This window comes from Vipera ursinii (genome assembly GCF_947247035.1).
Source record: "Vipera ursinii genome assembly, chromosome: 6".
In the NCBI taxonomy this organism is placed as follows: domain Eukaryota; kingdom Metazoa; phylum Chordata; class Lepidosauria; order Squamata; family Viperidae; genus Vipera; species Vipera ursinii.
Window position 1 is genome coordinate 74328904 of NC_139515.1, and position 22148 is coordinate 74351051.

Below are 22148 nucleotides of genomic sequence, written 5' to 3' on the forward strand. Positions count from 1 at the left end.
CGCCCTGAGTCCTTCGGGAAAGGGCGGTATATAAATGCAATAAAATAAAATAAAATAAATAAATAAATAAACCTGTGGCCTCCCAATACACACTGCACACCATTCATGTCAATCCTCGGGTTTAGATGTTGGACCACTTGGAACTCTACAGTGAATACATTTTTTAAAAAAAATAAAAAATAAAGTTTTCTTTTGTTTTTTGTAAGGACTGGCACTACCAATGAGAACTGGTGGCCAGGAATGGACATAAACGAGAATCAATGAGGTGAATTCTCATCTGCCACTTGTTTGTCTTCCGTTACAGGAATGAGACTGTTTTGCACCAATTCTGCTGCCCGGCTGCGGATGCAGAGCAAAAGCCTTCGTCTGCAGACTCTTCTTCAAGGTGGGAAAATCCTCAGTTCATGTCCTGTTTGGGTTCTTCTCCCTCCCCCTTTTCTTGCAACACTTCTTGCACATTCAAAGTGTATCTTTTCACCCAGACCTTAATCCCCATAACTGCACTTATGGCTAAATAGTCAGATCTGACAGCTGCTGGCATTAGTTTCAAGGGATTTTCTTCCTCAGGTCTATTTTTTTTTTGGAGCACAGGGTGGTTGTGCTGTAGATAGTGTCCTTGGAACTTCAAAATGATTTTTTTTTAAAAAAGAGAGAAACAGTTTAAAACAAATGACCAAAAAGTTATGATACCATTAATTCTGGTGAGACCTTGCTGGTATTGCAAGAGAAAATCTGAGTTTTTAGCATTCTCACCTGACATGGTATGAGATCTTGCAGGTGAGATTGCTTATCTGGCCATTTTTAAAATACATGTACAGATAGTCCTCAACTTACAATCACAATTGGCATCAGAATGTCTGTTGCTAAGCAAGGCAGTTGTTAAATGAGTTGTCTCCAATTTTATGATCTTTATTGCTATGACTGCTAAGTAAATCACTGCAGTCATTAAGCAAATCCAGCTTCTCTCATTGACTTTGCTTGTTGCAAGCCAGCTGGGAAGGTCACAAATGGTGGTCACATGACTCCGGCATGTTGCAACCATTGTAAATACATGCCAGTTGCCAAACATCTGAATTTTGACTATCTGACTGTGAGGATGCTGTGACGGTTGTAAGTATGATAACCCTGTCACTTTTCCCCCCCAGTGTCATTGTAACGGTCTCTAAATAAATAATTGTAAATCAAAGACTATATGTATTTCTGTTTTGGTGCCTGCTGTCACACTATGGTGCAAACGTATGCAGTGGGCAGATGAAATCGTTATTGAGTCCCACGTTGGCATATTAAAAGAGAAAGGGATGAACAGTGAGACTAATAGTAGGGAAAACACAGAAGGCACAGACAAAAAAAATGCTGGAGATATTTATCAATTACTTAAAATATTGCTTTTTTCCCCAGAAATTGGAATTTGCCCAATGCCCATTTAACACTAATGCCACGTACATTCTCTCTTACTCACCAGTGTCATGTCCTCTATGCTTTATATGAAAAAAAAATGACAGAGTACGAATGGGTAGCGTTAGTTCTGCTTCTGTCTTCATTCTGACTTGGCTTCATGACAGAGCCAACGAAGAGCATTTCCCACTGCTAGGAAAACAGAGGAATTCAGGGTCAGAGTTAATAGTATAGACTGGTAAATAATATGCCTTCATGAAGGTATGCTGCCCAAAAGGTTGGGAGGGAAGAATTTCTCAAAGTCAAAACAGAGAGTGGAAGGTTGTGATTGGGAATAGTAAGAACCCAGGTTACAGTGGCTTAGTGGTTAAGATGCTGGGCTTGTCAGTTTGGCAGTTCATGACCCAAGTACTGCATGATGGGAGAAGCTTCTGTTCTTGCCCCAGATCCTGCCTAGCTATAAGGACTTGCACCAGTTGTCCCTCTCAGGAAAGCCCGACTCTTGGCTCCATAGGGTTAATCAAAAGAACTTTTACTGAGAAACAGTGGTTGCAGTAAAGTCAAGCGGAATCTAACATTCCTACAGAAAGCACCAAACCTCCCCCTTCAACCCCCCCTCCCCACCCAACCAGTCTACCAGTAGCCAATATAGTGCCGCAAGGCTGTTTTGAGAGTGCTAATGCATAAGAAAGAGAACGGGTCATCCTCAGGGCTTAACAACCTTGAATCCTGGCTGGAACCCCTTGGGAAGGAGTCCATCCTGTCTCCACAGATGATCTCCCTCCCTACTTTCCATACGGTTATAGCAAAGCGAAAGCATGCAAAGAATGCTCCGTTGGAGCAGCCTCCCCCTCCCCTCCACCAGAATGGCAGGGCACCAAAAAGGGGATCTGACACTAGCAGTTTGAAAGCATGCAAATGTGAGTAGATAAATAGGTACCACTTTGGCGGGAAAGTAACAGCATTTTGTGTGCCTCAGCATATAGTCCTGCTGGCCACATGATCATGGAAATATCTTTTGGAAAACGCTGGCTCCCTTGGCTAAAAAAAAGGGAAAGAGCACCACCCCTTAGAGTTTGACAGGACTGGTTAGGAGAAACCCTTACCTTTTTTAAAGTCTGCTCTTAAATGTCATAGCAAGGTGACCAAATACCTTTTCCAGTGTCTGGCCTTCTTTGTCACCTAACTTTGGTTTAATGATATGCAAGAAGCTTCTTTGTGGATATGGAATTTTTTGCCCAAAGCAAAAATTCTACGAATAGTCCTGCATGTCAGAATGTTGTAGACTTCCATCACATCAGTTGTTAGTTCAGGGGAAAAAAGTGGAGCAGAAGGTTGAGATTTGATGCCTACCAGCTGCCTTGGCAAGAGACATTTAAAAAAAAAGAGTTTGCAAAATTAAAATGTTAGGTATAATAGTTGAGTTATCAGAGGCTCAGGTTTCTACTTCTGGAGTGGAGTAAACAGATATTTTATAATAATGGATAGGATTAGAGCAGAGCAATTTCCACATGGGAAGGAATGTACACTGTAATGATATTATGTTAACCAGATTATTCCACCTTTAACGATGGGGGGGTGAAGTGTTACCCCCCCCCCCCGTTGATAGGGCTCACAACTTGGGCGTCCTCCTTGACTCCCGGCTCAATTTTGAAGACCATATAGGAGCCGTGACCAGGGGGGCTTTTGCCCAGGTTCGCCTGGTGCGCCAGTTGCGACCCTACCTGGACCGAGATGCCCTACACACAGTCACTCATGCGCTCGTGACCTCCCGTCTAGACTACTGCAACGCTCTCTACATGGGGCTGCCCTTGAGGACCACTCGGAGGCTTCAGCTGGTGCAGAATGCAGCCGCGCGAGTTGTGATGGGAGTTTCCCGATACTCCCATGTAGCACCTCTACTCCATGAGCTGCACTGGCTTCCGGTTGCCCTCTGGGTGAGATTCAAGGTGCTGGTAATGACCTATAAAGTCCTAAATGGCTTGGGTCTGGGATATCTGAGGGAACACCTGCTGCCAGCATCAAGTTCCCTTCGTCCAGTGCGCTCCCACAGAAAGGGTCTTCTCAGGGTGCCGCTGGTAAAAGATTGCCGGCGGGTAACACCCAGGGGGAGGGCCTTCTCAGTGGGTGCGCCTGCCCTCTGGAACCAGCTGCCCGTGGAGCTGAGGACCGCCCCCGACCTCCGTTCATTCCGCCGGGACCTGAAGACCTGGCTCTTCGAGCTCTCTGGCCCAGGCTGAGAATTTTAATTTTAATTGGGTTTTTTTACTTTTTCAGGGACTGTTATAATCTTTTTAATTTCTTTTTAATTTTTGTATTTCTTGTTTTAATTACCCTGTTAACCACCCTGAGTCCTTCGGGAAAGGGCGGTATACAAATCCAATTAAATAAATAAATAAATAAATATAATATTCACCAATGATAACAGTTTACTCTTTCTGAGCATTGTTTTCCTCAATCCTTCCTCGAAGCCATTTACCCTAAAAATGGCATTTTTCCTGAGACCAAGTGATACAAGAATGAAGTGATACCAAAATGAAGATATACAGAATGAAATCATGAAAATGAGATTATAAGCAGGAGACTAATTTAAAAGAAATGGAGAAAAAAATAGAACAAAAAACTATTCCCATGACTCCTATCATAACCAGGATAATCTGAACAGGTGATAGCAATGAAAGACCCAATGAAGATAGAAGGGGGGGGTTGTGTGTGTTGGGGGGGGAGTTTTTAATTCTTCTGCCAATAAACTTTTACCTGCTTTTGAATTCTTTTGATTCTAAGGGTCTTTTAAGAACCACAATATATCCTTTTCTTTTCTTTTTTTTCTATATGCTTGGCCGTGTTTTGTATCTGCTTTGTGCTGGACCTGCCAGTTTCGTTCATTTTTTTAAGCATGCAAATGAAAATGTGCCTATTTGAGAATTTGATTTAAAAAAAAAATCCTACATATTTTAATTAAGTCTGTTATGGAGCATCTGCACTGTGTTTACATTCCTAGTTAGGGCATTTATTGTGTTGGCATGTATGTAGGTTTGAAAATAGCAATAGCAGTAGTAATAGCCCTTAGATTTATATACCACTTCATAGTGTTTTATAGCCCTCTCTAAGTGGTTTTCAGAGTCAGCATATTGCCCCCCAACAATCTGGGTCCTCATTTACTGACCTCAGAAGGATGGAAGGCTGAGTCAACCTTGAGCCGGTCAGGATCAAACTCCAGACTGTGGGCAGAGTTTACCTGCAATACTGCATTCTATTCACTGAGCAACTAGTGACCAATACTGTGCCTACATACATATATGGGCTGTTCCCTGACACCACTGGATGACATTGCCAGGGCTCGTTGCCTTGGAAGAGTGAGGAAGATTCTCAGGGATGACTCACACCCTGGACAGTATCTCTTTACTCTCCTACCATCCGGTAGGAGATATAGGAATATAGCCAGCCGTACCAACAGGCTGAAAAATAGCTTTTATCCATGGGCTGTTAGGCTTTTAAATGGGACATAATCTTATGCAGAATTGACTTGGGAGGCCGGTGTGTAGTGTAGTTGGTTCACATGGTGTGGTGGGATGGAGGGTTTGTTGTCACTGTGTGTTGGGGGGAGAGAGCACGGGGGGAGGCTCAGCTAATCTCAATGTACACATGTTGTACTTTGACAATAAAGGTTTATTTATTTATTTATTTATATACATCATACATACATACATACATACTGTACATACATGCATGCATACATGCATACATACATACATACATTACCCTTGGGTTTTCTTAAGGATTTCTTGGGATTCTCAAGGAATATCTAAAATAGAAGTTAATGACTTCTAGACATTGTGAAGATCTATACTAAGACAATTGCTTGAGAATCCATGTCTGTCTATTGTTCCTTTGTGGACATCACCCAGTAGAAGGATTTTTCCTTTTTTAAAAAAAATGGTGATCTGTAGATAGGTTGGAATTATATTCCAGAATTTCTAAGCAGCATGGTAAATTGGAATTCTTGGAGTTTGAATTCTTAACATACCTGAAAATTATCAGATAGGGGAAGCCAATCCTAGATGGCAAGATGATAAGAGGGTGTATGGAAACTTGGAAAAAGCAAGCACAGGTAATCTTGTAATTGGTATACTTTCTCTGGAGAAAGAACCCTGTAAAAGCCAAGTTATGATTGCCATATTGTGGAGAAAATTAGCAAAACTAATGACAATATATTTGCACTGAAAAATTATCATAAAAAGCTTCTCTCGCTTTGGTTTCACTGCCTGATTCTTGGTCTTGACTTTATCAAGTCTATTAACTGTTTAGAATTGCCATCTTTGAATTCTGATAAATGGACTCTTTTCCTGAAAATGTTTGTCCTGAGCTTGGCCCGTCACTGGTCTGTGGCAGGTATCTAGCTTGCTATCTTGTTGCCTAACAGCCAATAATATCAGCCTAGAAGAGCCATCTTGACTTTTTGACTTTCCCGTGAAGATTCCTGATGGTGGCTGAGTAATTTGTGGTTACTTCAGAATGACAATTAATAGATGGCGAGCTCAGTGGAGTTTTTATTGCTGCTGCAGGGAAAGACACATGAGAAGAATGAGAGGACCAGATTTTTCTCTTGCTTCAGGCAAGGGGTCCTTTCAGACTATCCTTGCCCTGGAAAGAGATACAGAATAACAGAGTTGAAAGGGATCTTGGAGGTCTTCTAGTCCAACCCACTGCTCAGGGAGGAGGCCCAATACCATTTCAGACAAATAGTTGTCCAATCTCTTCTTAAAAACTTCCAGCGTTGGAGCATTCACAACTTCTGGTGGCAAGTTGTTCCTCTCATTAATTGTTCTAACAGTCAGGAAATTTCTTCTTAGTTCTAGGTTGCTTCTCTCCTTGATTAGTTCCCAATCCATTGCTTTTTGTCCTGCCCTCAGGTGCTTTGGAGACCAGCTTGACCCCCACTCTTCTTTGTGGCACCCCTTCAAATATTGGAACATGGCCACCTCTAGTCCTTCTTTTTATTAAACAAGACATGCTCACTTCTCTGACTGCTCTGATTTCTAGAATAATTTTTTTTTAAAAAAAGAGGGCTCTGTGATGAATTCAGACACAAGGGAAACTAATCAGGGATTTAGTGAACCAGCCTGATGTTCTAAATTGACAGCCAACCAAATTGACTCACTGGGGGCCAATCAGATCTTTAGCATCAAGTCTCCCTGAGCTCACGCTGAGACAACCATATTTCCAGATGACTCAAGCTGGGTTTTCTGATGAGCATCACTCCAGCTTTGTAGACTGGTGTTTTTTCCTCCCCACCTTCTCATTCCAAATACATCTCCAATTGCATAATCCAGGTTGAGTTCTTTCCTCTTTTCACTTTCTTTTCTCCTGATCAGGCATTTTTGTGTAGACGAGGGAGCCTGTCAGAAGTGATGCTGCTAATAACTGCCAGCCATCTAGTTTTAATTAGAGTTTTCTTCATTAATGCCTTAGCTCCACTCCACACTGGTGGATTAAATAATGTACTCATAGCTCGTTTACAGAAACCCCCAAACTGCAGGGCTGAGCTGCAACCCTTTAATTAAACAGCTTGGCTCATCCTTGTGCTGCTGCCTTGCCTCATCAGTCTAAGCCGATTAAAAGGAATAGGGAATAATAAGGAGAATAAACAGAGAAGGGACTCTTATCTGTTTGAGAGGCTTGGGGGCCTCCGTGGCTGAGTGTGTGGGCTATTGACGCCTCCTCTTCCAGGAGGTATGTGACTGAAGCCACTTTTTATACACAAGGACTAGCTGAACCCGCAAAATTCTTAGTAATAACTCTTAAAAATAAAAAAGAGCATGTTGCCCAATTTGCCAGCATTGCACTAAACAAATGCTTGTTTAACGCTTGAGTGTTTTCTTCTGCAAAATTACTGTCAAATGCTCTATCTTAAGCTCTAAGTGTGACTAAGCAAGTGGTTTATAGCTGTTAAAGTGGTTTAATAGCCAGTTTTCACCTACAAGGGAAGCTGTGAACTGTAGTTATGTAAAACCGCTAGGTAATAGACTGTTAAGAAGCAAGAACAGAAGCAAGTATTTTTTTTTTTTTGAAGATGTGACTGAAATCATATTTTGTTCAATATCTACTGGAAGTCATTAGGAGAAGCCCTCCCAGTCTGGGATGAGTATCATCAAGTTGCTGATGATACCCAATATATCGCCCTCCTTGACCAAACAGAAGACTTGGTGGAAATCTTGACTTCCAATCTGGAGGTTGTTATATAGGCTGATAGGAAGAAAACAGATTCAGATATCTCAGTAATTGTGGCACAACAGAATGGCTGCTGGTTCAGAAGACAACTAATTCCAAAACAGTTTAATCTGTAGCTCCGGAGGCAGCTGTACTCCTCAAGAAAGTGAAAGTCCATGACGAGGAGATTTTTGTGGACGCGTGGCTCCTGTTTGCAGAGAGTTGGAATCCTTTTGCTCCTTGCAAGGAACTAAAATCCTTCATGCCTGCTTACATGAAGCTGAAATCCTTCAGCAAGCAGCATGAAGGATTTCAGCTTTGTGCAAGCAGGCAGCCTCCAAGAAGCTCTTTCATCCAGGCCTCTGAGATGAGAAGGAGCTGCAATCCCAGCAAGATTTTCAATCCCTATCTGGGAGGCCCTGCAGTAAGGTAGAGAGTATGGGGTGCCTCCAGGGAGGTAGGGGAAGCACTATGATAGATGATGCCTAGGAAGAGGAGATGGTGTGATGGATTAGAATGAAGGAGCACTTTCCCAGGAAAGAGGGAGTAGACTCCAAGGAGGGGGACAAGACAACACAGCCTGGAGCTGGATCAGACTCAGAGCAAGAAAGTTGGGATAGCAATTCCCCAGACTGTCCCAGGTTATATCCCTTAGAGCAGGGGTGTCAAACTCAATTTCATTGAGGGCCGCATCAGCATTCCGGTTGCCCTCAAGGGGCCGGGTGGGTGTGGCCTGGGTGGGTGTGGCCTGGGTGGGTGTGGCCTACTGGGTGGGCGTGGTTAGAGTGCATATGGCCTACTGGGTAGGCATGGCCAGCTCTACATCGTTCACATCAAGGGTGCCTATGGGGGCCTGGGCAGGAATGGGACAGATCTGAGGGTCTCTGGCAGAAGGAGGGTCTCTGGGCCAGGGCCAAGGCAGAGGGGGCCGTTCCCTCACTGTTTCCAGGATGGCTTCGCGGGCCGCATGAAACCACTTTGCGGGCCGAATCTGGCCCCCGGGCCTTGTGTTTGACATGTCTGCCTTAGAGTGAGAGTATTATTGGTTTAGTCTGGCAAAGGTTTTGCCTATTGGGATCCAATAAAGAACTGAAATTTGGCTGGATTGCTTGATGTCATTCTTGGGCTGATCTGATAGGTCTTGGGAGGCCCAGCACAGGCTATGCAGGAGTATCTCCCTGCTCAGGGGCTGAAAATCCTGCTTGGATTTTGGTAGAGAAAATCAACTCCATTCCACAATATCAGAATGCTTTCATTGAGGTCTATTACGGCTTTCCCTCTTTTGTTAGTTTTACTAGAATTACACCGCATCTTTTTCATTAATTACTGTTTAATTCAGTAATTCTTGGACCTTTCTATTTATTCTTATTGTCAAGTTGCAAAATTTCATGTATCATAGCCATCAATAGATGCTAGCTTCTGCTGCCCATCATGGCATACGAGGGGCCTTCTCTGCTGTGTGGCCTGCCTTATGGAACATTCCCCCCCCCCTGAAATTAGATTAGTTGCTAATATGTCCATGTTATATGCCTGAGGCTCCCAGGGAACTGGAGATATGTTCAGATGGCTCCATTGTTGAGGTGGTTGTTTTTACCCTCTGCTTGCCTAGGGATTGTATATTTGTTTTTTATATCATTTAATTCTTAATGTAGACTTTTACACATTTTTTGTATGTCATTTTTATAACTGTGGTTGTGTGCCACCGGAGTTGCTCTGGGTGTGATGGGTGGCTACACAAATTTGATTGATAAATAAACTAACAGAATAACAGTTGGAAGGGACCTTGGAGGTCTTCTAGTCCAACCTCCTACACCATTTTAGACAAAGGGTTGTCCAGTCCCTTCTTAAAAGCCTCCAGTGATGAAGCACCTACAACTTCTGAAGGTAGGTCGTTCCACTGGTTGATCTTACTGTCAGGAAATTTCTCCTTAGTTCTAGGTTGCTAATAATAAAACAATAATAAAGAAACAAACAAACAAAAAAATAAGATGATGTAACTAAAACCAACTGCACTCTACCTTGCAAATATTAGTGCCTGTATCCTATAATTTTATAATTCTGAGTACAGACAGTATACATATCTACAATCAGGATGGATGGAAATGAGGCAAAAATTGATTTTCCTGCAGGGGATTGATTACATTTATGGAATATAGGCTCATTTGGTTTTACTTACAGCAAGTTGGCTAAAATATGCATATATATGTATATGTATATATATGTGTGTATATATATATATATATATATATATATATATATATATATATATATATATATATATATATATATATACCGTATATATGTATATATGTGTATATATGTATATATGTATATATATATATATGTATGTTTTCTGAGGTTTTCGCGGGTGCCTGTATGTGGATCCTTGGTTTTTCGGGTTTTTCCCCGCGTAGAATTAAAGGTGTAGGCGCAACGTTTCGACGGAATCCCATCCGTCATCATCAGGCTTCTGCTTCCTTCTTCTGGGAGAAGCATGTGGCTCTTGCTCTTTGTTCCTCTTTTTTAAACTGCCAGAGGGGGTGTGTTCTGTGGAGGTGTGCTCTGATTGGGTAGGGGACCAAGTGTGTTCTGATTGGGTGGGAGTGTGTTTTGAATGGTGGGTGTGTTCTGATTGGGTGGGGGTGTGTTCTGAGTGGATGGGCTGGTCTCAGCTGCCAGCTCCAGAACTGAGCTGGTGAGTTGTGCTGCTTTTGTTCGGCTTCGTGTTTGTGGTGGTGCCATGTTTTTATAGTGGGTGTCAGTTTGCTTATTGTGTGGTTTGGAGGGGTTTAAAGTGGCTGATGTTGCAGCTGTAGTTAGGTTTCTGTTTTGTGGTTGTGTGTCTTTATCGTTGTGGGTTCGGATTTGCTTTTTGAATGGTTGTGTGGTGGTGATGTCATGTGATGTTATCATGAATAAACGAGATGATACCTCTCGTCTACCAGCATGAATAAACGAGATGATACCTCTCGTCTACCAGCCATTTGGAAACCCGCCTTGATTGACAGACGAAGCCCAACCACCAAGAATGATACCAGACCCAAACTCATGATAACATCACATGACATCACCACCACACAACCATTCAAAAAGCAAATCCGAACCCACAACGATAAAGACACACAACCACAAAACAGAAACCTAACTACAGCTGCAACATCAGCCACTTTAAACCCCTCCAAACCACACAATAAGCAAACTGACACCCACTATAAAAACATGGCACCACCACAAACACGAAGCCGAACAAAAGCAGCACAACTCACCAGCTCAGTTCTGGAGCTGGCAGCTGAGACCAGCCCATCCACTCAGAACACACCCCCACCCAATCAGAACACACCCACCATTCAAAACACACTCCCACCCAATCAGAACACACTTGGTCCCCTACCCAATCAGAGCACACCTCCACAGAACACACCCCCTCTGGCAGTTTAAAAAAGAGGAACAAAGAGCAAGAGCCACATGCTTCTCCCAGAAGAAGGAAGCAGAAGCCTGATGATGACGGATGGGATTCCGTCGAAACGTTGCGCCTACACCTTTAATTCTACGCGGGGAAAAACCCGAAAAACCAAGGATCCATATATATGTATATATGTATACATATGTATATATGTATATATATGTATATATATATATATATATATACATATATATATATGTATACACACACACACACACACACACATACCCTGAGGTAAATTCCTAGGTCTTGGGGCAGGGACAGCAAAATTGGTAACAGTTTTTAGGAATGACATGAATGTGACATTTGGTTTTACTTACAGCAAGTTGGCTAAAATATGCATATATATGTATATGTATATATATATATGTATATGTATATATATGTATATATGTATATATATGTATATATATATATATATATATATATATATATATATATATATATATATATATATGCATACATATGTATATATGTATATATATGTATATATATATATATATACATATATATATATGTATACACACACACACACACACACACACACACACCCTGAGGTAAATTCCTAGGTCTTGGGGCAGGGACAGCAAAATTGGTAACAGTTTTTAGGAATGACATGAATGTGACATTTCTAAAACAGCCAGGTTTCGCGGCGGTGGGGGGGGGCAGTTCATGCAAAGCAATCTCCATTTTCAGCTAGGAAAACTATGAAAATTGGGCTTCATTTTTTTTAAAAAAACTTAAGCTGGCAGATATAGACTATTATTGGTCCCAACCCATGATTTCAGGAACGGTTGCACCTACTTTTCCTGCTGGTTTTATCTGTTAATGATAGGCAGGCATTCAGAGGATTTGAATAGGCCTGTAATTGCCTCACCATTTTTCCAAGTCTCCTGGCAGAGTTTTTAGATTTCCAGAACAATAATCTTTAAAATTGGCCTTGTTGAAAACCTTCTCTGACAGGGCTGCATCACACATTTCCTTCTGTGCAAGTTAATGGGACTGAGATGACAGAGGTTCTTTTCTGTTCCAATAATGAAGGGGAAATCTGAAATTACCGTAGAAGAGGGAAGCGCTTACCTGTCTCTTCCATGGATTTTTCACAGTCCATTGTGGAATCTGGATTTGTGTATGTGTGTGTGTGGGGGGGGAACCTGATGTTTTATTCCTATGTGTAGGAGAAACATTTTCTATAATATGTGACGCCAAAGAGGCAGGGAGGGAAATTACTCAGAGCTGCCAAAGGTGATGAAAAATTCTAATATGTCAAGATCTCCCAAGGAACCTTTTAGCATTATGATTTTGAGCCCACAAGCCTTTAAAACACAGTAATATAAATACATCACTGTGATCATAAGCAAAATGTGAAACTTATTGCAAAATATTTGTATTGGGGAATGTTCCTGTTAAAATGCCAGCTGGTTATTCTTTCTTCCAGGATACTTCATTCTTTCCATTTGATAATTATTAAGTACAGATAGTCCTCGACTTACAAGAGTTCATTTAGTGACCAAAGTTACAATGGCACTGAGAAAAGTGACATGACCATTTTTCAACCTTATGACCATTGCAGCATCCCCATGGTAATATGATCAAAATTCAGTTGCTTGGCAACTGGTTCATATTTTAGACTGTTGCAGTGACCCTTGGTCACGCCATCACCTTTTGCTACCTTCTGCAAGCAAAGTCAATGGGGAAGCCAGATTCACTTAATAACCATGTTATTAGCTTAACCACTGCAGTGATTCACTTAACAACTGTGGCAAGAAAGACCATAAAACGGGGCAAAATTCACTTAACAAATATCACAGTTTTGTAAAAAAGATGTTGAGACTATGAAAAGAGTACAGAGAAGAGCAACAAAGATGATTAGAGGACTGGAGGCTAAAACATAAAAGGAACGGTTGCTGGAATTGGGTATGTCTAGTCTAATGAAGAGAAGGACGAGGGGTGACATGATAGCAGTGTTCCAGTATCCCAGGGGCTGCCACAAGGAAGAAGGAGTCAAGCTTTCTCCAAAGCACCTGAAGGCAGGACAAGAAGCAATGGATGGAAAATAATTAAGGACAGAAGCAACTTAGAACTAAGGAGAAATTTCCTGACAATTAGAACAATTAATCAGTGGAATAACTTGCCTCCAGAAGTTCTGAATGCTCCAACACTGGAAGTTTTTAAGAAGAGACTGCACAGTCATTTGTCTGAAATGGTGTAGGGTTTCCTGCCTGAGCAGGGGGTTGGACTAGATGACCTCCAAGGTCCCTTCCAACTTGTTCAGACTGGATTTGGCATTTTTGTCTACCTATCGAGTCATTACCAAAGACCTGGGATAGGCAGATGTGGATGTTTGATGGTATGATAGATATCGATTATATTATTATTATTATTATTATTATTATTATTATTATTATTATTATTATTATTATTATTATTATTATCTTACTTAGTAACAGAAATTGTGGGCTCGGTTGTGGTCGTAAGTCAAGAACTACCATACATATTACATATATAATATGTATATGATTACATATAAACCTCTAAACATTATAAGCGATCGTGATTCTGATCACTTATAAGGTAGTCCTCGACTTACAGCCATTTGTTCAGCAGCCCTTCAAAGTTACATCGGCACTGAAAAAAGGGATTTATGATCAATCCTTGCGTTAACAACCATCTCAGCACCCCCAGTCATGTGGTCAAAATTCAGGCACTTGGCAACCAGCATGTATTTAGGATGTTTGCAGCCTCTGGAGTCACGCAGTCAACCTTTGCGACCTTTCAAGTCAGTTTCTGCCAAGTAATTAATGGGGCAAGCTGCATTCGCTTTACAGCTGCAGTATTCACTTAACAACTGCAGTGCTTTGCTTAACACATTTGGCAAAAAAAGGTCGTAAAGTCAGGCGTGACTCACTTAACAACTGCCTTGCTTAACAATGGACATTCTGGCCCCACTTGTGCTTGTAACTCAAGGACTACCTGTAACCTTTTGAGCCATACTATCATTTAGCATTCTAACCCTGGCCTATTAAGAACCAGGAGCATGGAACTGGATGTCCTTGCTCAGTTTCTCCTATCCTTGGGAGCAGCTAATCAGCTCCGAGAGCTTTGCTCAGGGTCCGCTTAGCATCATATGCAAACTAGGAATTCAGAGGGGTGCCTCATTGGACAATCTCATGTTTCTTGCTCTTTACTGACAGCCAGCAAATCCTCTTGATGAATGCAAGTTCCTCTGTTGGTCAGAATTCACCCAGTGTGCCTTCCTTTTAATACATTCACTACTTGCCTCTTATCTGCAGCTCTCAATTCTTAATGATGTGTGTTCAGAAGCACTCTGAGTGGCTCTTCATTTGTTAGTTGATAACAAGACATCTTAGCCTGGTTGTGGCGGGCGAATTAGCAATTTCTCAGCAGTCTTCAGCAGTTCCTATAAAAATAAATTGGCCGTTTTCCTAGAATTTTGGACAGTTGCCTTCTGGTGTTTTCTTGCTGGCTTTTGTAAAAAATCAGGTTGTTGGGCTGAGAGACTTTTGATCTAGCCCAACAGTTTTCTTCTTATGTCTGCTACACTGTAAGCTGCCTAGAGTCTTTATATGAGAGGTGGCCATGTAAATCCTGTAAATAGATAAATGATAGATAAGAGAGAGAGAGAGAGAGAGAGAGAGAGAGAGAGAGAGAGAGTGTCATGTTTTAAATCTCAGATCAGTGTTGAATCCCCCACTGGTTGAAGATAACATATTTTTTAAAAAATCATTTTATTAAAGCAACTCCTAAAAAGATAATACAAACAAACGTAATAATACCTAAGGCTGTGGTGGCGAACCTATGGCACACGTGCCACAGGTGGCACGCAGAGCCCTCTCTGTGGGCACGCGCGCCATCACCCCAGTTCTAGGCCTTCAGCTGAGTTTTATAAAACCTTTTCACTTTAGGCCTCCACCGCCATGTGCAAAAAAAAAAAGGTTCAATCAATCAATCAATTTCAACTTCTCGCAGGAAAAAAAAAGATCTTGCAAAGTTGGAATTGATTGATTGAACTTTTTAGTCCCACCCAGTCTGCCGTTACCACTGCAGCCATGCCCACCCAATAGACCACACCCACCCAATGGGCCACGCCCACCTGGCACCCAACGATACATAAGTGGGTTTTGGGTTGCAGTTTGGGCACTCAGTCTCTAAAAGGTTTGCCATCACCGACCTAAGGGGATCAGGTTAAATATTGGGCCATACTATTCCATACTCCTGGAGAATCCTATCTTTTATTATCTTCAATAATACCATTAATAAAAGGATGCCAAACATCATACAAATCTTTTGGATCTGCATATCCCTTAATATATTTTAATGCCCTTTTTCCCATAGACACCATACTTTATTTAACCTTACTGTATGTCGAGTGAGGGAGAAGAGTCTTATTTCTACTAGTGATCGATGGTCACCTAATAAACTGTGTTCTTGTTAGTGTCTGATTTCAAATAAGAACACACTTTAAGATGTAATCATATTGCTTATAATTTGTAAGATTCCAGACTGAAGGACTCCTAGACCCATTTGATGACTCTGACTCTCGTCTGTTTATTGTTTGCACATGGTCAGTGAATATTCATATGGTATCATTTCCTTCCCTTCCTTAACATTTTCCTCAATAACTTTGCCCCTCACTCCCATAATCTTCTTTGTTAAGTCTGAAAGGCTCATGGCACCTTTCCCCTCTTAACATTAGCTGTCCATCCCTGACTTCCTTTCCTTGTAATGCTTGTTCTACACTTAGCTACAAGCCATAAAATTTAGCCCTGGGGACTGTCTGATATGACTTACTTCACATAGTCTGATGAGGCAAGGGCAATTTATTTCTGGTTCTTATTACTTCAGCCATTGGCAGCATGATGCCTCAGCGGTTAAGATGCTGTGCTTGTCGACTAGAAATCTGACAGCCTGGGTTCGAGGCCTAAACAGCATGCTGGGTGTGCTCCTGTTCTTGCCCCAGCTCCTGCCCACCTAGCATTTCAAAAGCATGCAAATGTGAGTAGATAAATATGTACCACTTTGGTGGAGAGGAAACAGCACTCCGCAACATCATGCTGGCCACATGACTGTGGAAATGTCTTTGGACAGCCCTGGCTCAAAGGCCCTTGAAATGGAGATGAGAGCCACCCTCCATGCTCAGTTATGACTAGTGGAGTAAAATCCACAGGGACTCCTTTCCTTTCTTACTACTTATGAATGTGTTCTTTTGTAAGCATATTCTGTACTTGAAATCTGCATTAATACATACAGTATGTTTGTAAATTCTGGGGGGGAAAAAGCATTAAAATAACGTGCACCTAACCTGTCTAGAGCTGCTATGCCAGTGGGTAGAGACTGTTGTGGAGGCAAGGAGAAAATCAGTACTGCATCAACTGCACTGCTAATGATGCCTTCATCTACTGTGGTCAATATCATTGATTTGCTCACCATAAGGAATGCCAAGATTTGAAAAAATATTTAACATTTCCAAATACCCTTTAGAGCAGGCATGTCAAACTGCTGTCCCGTGGGCCAGATCCGTCATGCCGAAACCGCACCCACCCCGCTGCCGGCAATGAGGAAAATTTCCCGACACATTGTGTGATGTCACGTGATGTTGCGTGTTTGACATACCTGCTTTAGAGTACGATTTAGATATTAAAAAAAGATGTTGAGACTCTACAAAGAATGAAGAAAAGAGGAACAAAGATGATATGGATTGTGGAGGCTAAACCATAGGATGAATGATTGAGAGAACAAGGAACCTCTAGCCTGTCAAAGAGAATGACTAGGGGTGATATGATAGCAGTTTTCCAATACTTGAGAGGCTGTCCCAGAGAAGAGGGGGTTGACCTATTCTCCAAAGCACCTGAGGGCAGGACAGGAAATGATGTAAGCTAACCAAGGGTGTAAGATCATTAAAGAGAGAACCAACCTAGAATTAAGGAGAAATTTCCTGACAATGAGAGCAATCAATCAGTAGAATAGCTTGCCTCTGCAAGCAAGTTCTGGGTCCTCCATCACTGGAGGTTTTCAAGAACAGATTGGACAAGCATTTGACCAGGTTGCTATTGAGTTTGGGGTTGAGTTGGGGGTTGGACAAGAAGACTTCAAATTCCTTTCCAACTGGATAATTCTATGTTCTATAAGAAACCAGTTGTTTAACTCAGAAGACCTACAGTTCAAGTTCAGCCTCACCAGTGGTGGGATTCAGCCAGTTCACACCACTTTGGCAGAACCAGTAGCTAATTTTAGTTGCCCAGACCCAGAAATGGACTTCCAGAAGCCACATCCACAAGAGAACTGGCTGTTCACATATTTGAATCCCACTACTGACCCTCACCAATGGAAAATCACAGTGTGGTATTTTTTGCCAGTTATTCATCCCAACTTATCTTATAGGGTTAATGATGTATGGAAAATTGGAGGAGGTTGGGTTACACCTACCCACTTTTGCTCTTGGAGGACAGGTAGGATATGCATGTAGGAGAAATAAATATTTTATAATGTTTGCTCTGATAATGGACCTTCCAAGATGACATTCTGGAGCACATGCAGGAGGAGCCTTTGGAGCTCAGTAATAATGGAGCTCTAGGCTCCAATTGACCTAGAGCAGGTCAAGTGGGCCACCACCATCCTATTCATTTCAGTTGTGGCTTCCAAAATGATACTTTGCTTGTGTAGCCTGTTTTGTATAAGAGAAAAGAGAAAAAGAGAGAAAGGGGGGGGGAGAGAGAGAGAGAGAGAGAGAGAGAGAGAGAGAGAGAGAGAGAGAGAGAGAGAGAGAGAGAGAGAGAGAGAGAGAGAGAGAGAGATGGGAATATTGGCCTTAGAGAAAACTGAATGCAGGTCTGCTAGGAGGACAGTATTCCTATTGGTAACTAGAAAACAGAACTTCTATCGGCAACATTTGCCCCATTAAAGGGTGGAGAGGGGCAGCTGCTGGACACATTTCCCAAGATATGGAAAGAAATGCAGGGCAGGACTTAAAAGCACATAATGGTTTTTAAAAAAGTTGTAGCCATGTTGGCTAAAACTTTCAATAAAATTCCCAACTGGCAGATTAACAAAAGATTCCAGCTCATCCCCCCCACCCCCAATCCTGCTCCGGCCCTCCTCATCTTTTAATTGGGGTGCAGTGTTTGACTTTTGTATTAACATATGTTTTTAGTTTATATAGTTTTTTAAAAAATCTTTTATCATTGAAAGCCTCTGAGAGTTACCCTCAGGTAAGGTGGGTAGCCTATAAATTTTATAATTAATTAATTATTAATAAATCTCAATTGATTCTATCAATAACCCCATGAAGCTGAGTTAGAACGACCCTCATTTTCACTTAGCTTCAATTTGAGTCATGACATTTCCAGTAAAAGCATCACTTTGCCTTTCGGTTTGTTCTTTCCTTCTCAGCAGTTAAATGTATAGGCAATGGAGGCATTTTACCCATACACTTTGACTGTTACATGCTAAGAATTAAGGTGCTTCGCAGAGCCTTCCCCAGGCCGTTCCTGCTGAGGTATGTGTCATTGGTCATATATTCACCCTGTTACCTTGTTAAATAAATACAGGGTGACCTACTGTAAAATCAACAATTACAATAAACTGTTATTGGGTACAAGAGTAAGCGAGGGGGATTTTGAGTAGCGAATCTCATTAAAAACAGAAAATCAATCAAATGCCAGGGTTTGTGTTTGATTGGAGGCTGTGATCCTCCTCCTTGTTTATCCTGCTGAGGTATATTTAATAAGGGAAGCAACAGTTTTAAGAGGAGCACTTTCCACCCACACCTATCCTACAAAATGTCAGAAGCGGGGTTGGTTATAACACCTGCAATGTGTTATTGCTAAGAACAGAAAGAAGCAAATGCAGGTTTACACACTTTCTTGCTCACTTTCTGAACTAAAACCTACATACGCATAAGCTCCTAGGCATACAATACCTACCCATCACAAAGTCTCACTGAGAACAACTAAGATGGGAAAGCCTTGGCTGGTTTGATGGCTCCAAAGTGCTTCAATACTCATCCACTTTTATAACTCCCAGTAAGGGCTGGCCAGAAAAATAATACTTCTCTCATTCTTCTGTCGACCTTTTCCACTTGAGCACCATTGCCTCATCCAGTTCAGATGGAATTTATTGCTTGATTTGGGAAACAATTTATATTTTGAGAAGGATTTTTTATTCTAAGAACCATATTTTGTTGCAAATTCTTAGAAGTGCTTATTCTGGTATTTTTTTTACATGCTGCTTATGGTGAAGAACAAACCCTTCTGCCTCTATCTGCTGCTTTGGGTGGGTCTCTCTCTCTCTCTCTCTCCCTCCCTCCCTCTCTCTCTCTCTCTCTCTTTTTGTGTGTTTGTGTCTGTGTGTCTTTAAATCACTATAAGAGAAGAAAAGCGGATATTCTGCCCTGATATTCTGCATGTGTTAACTTCCTTCTGAAGTTTAATTTTCTCATGTATAAAATGTTGCTTAGATCAGAGTTGAAATATGTTCAATGCAACGGGCAAGTGTTTACACTGTGATTAAGGAGCAATTAAATTCCAAGTCAATACAGTTTAGGCATCATAATTTCTAAGTGCCCCCTGGATTATTCATCACAACAACAGGCCATTGCTTGCTACCTCAGCACCAATTCATGGGTAGGAAATGTAACCTAATTAAATCTTTTTGGGCTTTATCCCTGAACTAGGGACTCAACTCTGAACCAGGAAATTGTATACTTCCATGTACAATTCAGAGCTTCCTCAATATAGTTTTGGGCTGTGAGATGCTTCTAATATGGCACTGCAATCCCATTGTCATTGTAGCTGGTGAAAGTTGTTTTGATCCTTCAAGGAACTAGGAGTTACAAGCGTTTATCTCAATCATCCAGGTCATGGTTGTCCCAAAGATGCTTTTTCCAAAAGGCAACTGGGCTTTCTTTTTTTTTGGAAAATGTTTTGCTTCTCACCCAAGAAGCTTCTTCAGTTCAGTTCATTTCAGTTCTCTGAACTGAAGAAGCTTCTTGCATGAGAAGGGAAATGTTTTCAAAGAAAAAAAATACAAAGAAAGCCCAGTTGCCTTTTAGAAAAAGCACCTTTGGGATAGGACTTACAAGCCAGCCAAGGTACACTTGAGGTGAAACGCAAAACTAATTATCAATATTCCAGATTCCCAGAAGAATAACTTGGATCTGATATGTGTCCACCAGCACAACAGCAGGTTCATCTCTCATTAATGCGCCAAAGATATATCGATATTTGAAAGGGTTAAACTGCTAAGACGGAACTGAACTGACTCCATTTGGTTATATTTTAGTTGGAGGCAAATTATTTTTTCCAAATTAATTGAGAAGAGACATCTTCCTGTCTCTTTCCTTGAGTAATTTATAAAGTACAGCACTGTATGTCAAAATGGGAGCAATACTGTAATCATCAGTTCTCCTAAAGAGAAGACTTTATCTTCTCTTGCTGTACAAGGTTGGAGAAGATACTTTTTAAACATAGGGGCAAGAGAACAAAGGTACTTAATGGTATACAGGTAATCCTCATCTTACAACCACTTGTTTAGTAACCATTCAAAGTTACAATGGCACTGAAAAAAGTGTATGGCCGTATTTCACACTTACAACCGTTGCAGCAACCCCATGGTCACACGATCAAAATTAGGATGCTTGGCAACTGACTCATATTTATGATGGTTGCAGTGTCCCAGAGTCATGTGATCAACTTTTGTGAGCTTCTGACAATCAAAGTCAGTGGGGAAGCCAGATTCACTGAACAACCATGTTACTAACTTAACAACTGCAGTGATTCACTTAACAACTGTGGCAAGAAAAGTTGTAAAGTGTGGCAATCCTCATTTAACAACTGTCTTCCTTAACAACAGAAATTTTGGGCCCACTTGTGGTTATAAGTTGAGGGCTAGCTTATGACTCAATGAAATTTCTTGGGGGTGGTCCTCAAAGAGTCTTGCTGAATCTTTCACATCAATGTCATTGTTTTTAAACCATCCCGTAACACCTCTCTACATCCCAAACTCTTCGATTCATCTTGATTCATCCAACCACCATTATTATTGCCATTTTTGTATGCTGCTGCTGCTGAGACAAGAAGTTGCAGCCGTTTCATCATGCTTTGCATGGAGTATTGAAAGAAATTACTCTGAATGCTCTCTTTTGGAAAGCATTTTCTGTTAATTTTATCCAAGCTGGAATTCTCCTATTTTGTGGGTAAGAGATATGTGATTGGCAGGAGACTTGGCAGCCAGCAAGCTCAATCCGTTAGCAGCTGGTGTGCCACCATATGTACTCATTTTTGCAAAAGACAGAGACAACATGTGAACAGTGAAATGAAAACATGCTTCACACACTCTTTCGCAGCTCAAGCAGGGACCAGCCAAGAGAAAAGGGCAGTGGGGTGGACCTTAATAGAGGCATACCCAGTACCATCATGTGCCCCACTTCTGTTATGCCTTTCTCTTTCTCTTTCCACACTCATACACTTATACACTCACAAAGTAACCAACAGCATCCTTCCACCAACTTGGAGTGGGTCTTTTGTGATTATTTATTGCTTCCCCCCCTTTTTTTTTTGCTAAGTGCTTTACTGTACATTCATTACCAACAATCTGTGACTAGTGAACTGTAAGCTATTAGTCAGTCTCAAAGGTTCTTTGTCTGGTAAATCAGCGGCATATTATTGAAGAGGCTGCCCCCCCACCTCACTTTAGAATAATGCTTCCCCCCCCCATTTCATGCACCATCATACTGATGCTGTTTTAATTTTCTAATTCTCTGGTGGAAAATTGTACAACTGGTTCTTCTTAAGCCAATTAACACTTGCCTGTTTTCCATACAGTTTAGCTAAAGGCTATCAATATTTTTAACCAATTAAAACACATTAAGAGACTAAAACATACAAAGAACGGCTACGGGACTTGGGTTTGGCTAGTCCAGGGGTAGGCAACCTCGGCTCTTTTATGACTCATGGACTTCAACTCCCAGAATTCCTGAGCCAGCTTGGCTGGCTCAGGAATTCTGGGAGTTGAAGTCCATGAGTCATAAAAGAGCCGAGGTTGCCTACCCCTGGGCTAGTCT

The 22148-nt window shown here is 41.5% G+C and overlaps 1 protein-coding gene across 1 annotated transcript in view; it reads left to right on the top strand.

Moving 5' to 3' along the window:
* Positions 1–22148, top strand: part of IQSEC3 (IQ motif and Sec7 domain ArfGEF 3) — a 204181-nt gene that overhangs the window by 80041 nt on the left and 101992 nt on the right. The window contains exon 2 of the mRNA XM_083366799.1: positions 305–385. Coding sequence (XP_083222925.1) covers positions 305–385 — 81 coding nt within the window. The remainder of the gene's footprint in view (positions 1–304; positions 386–22148) is intronic.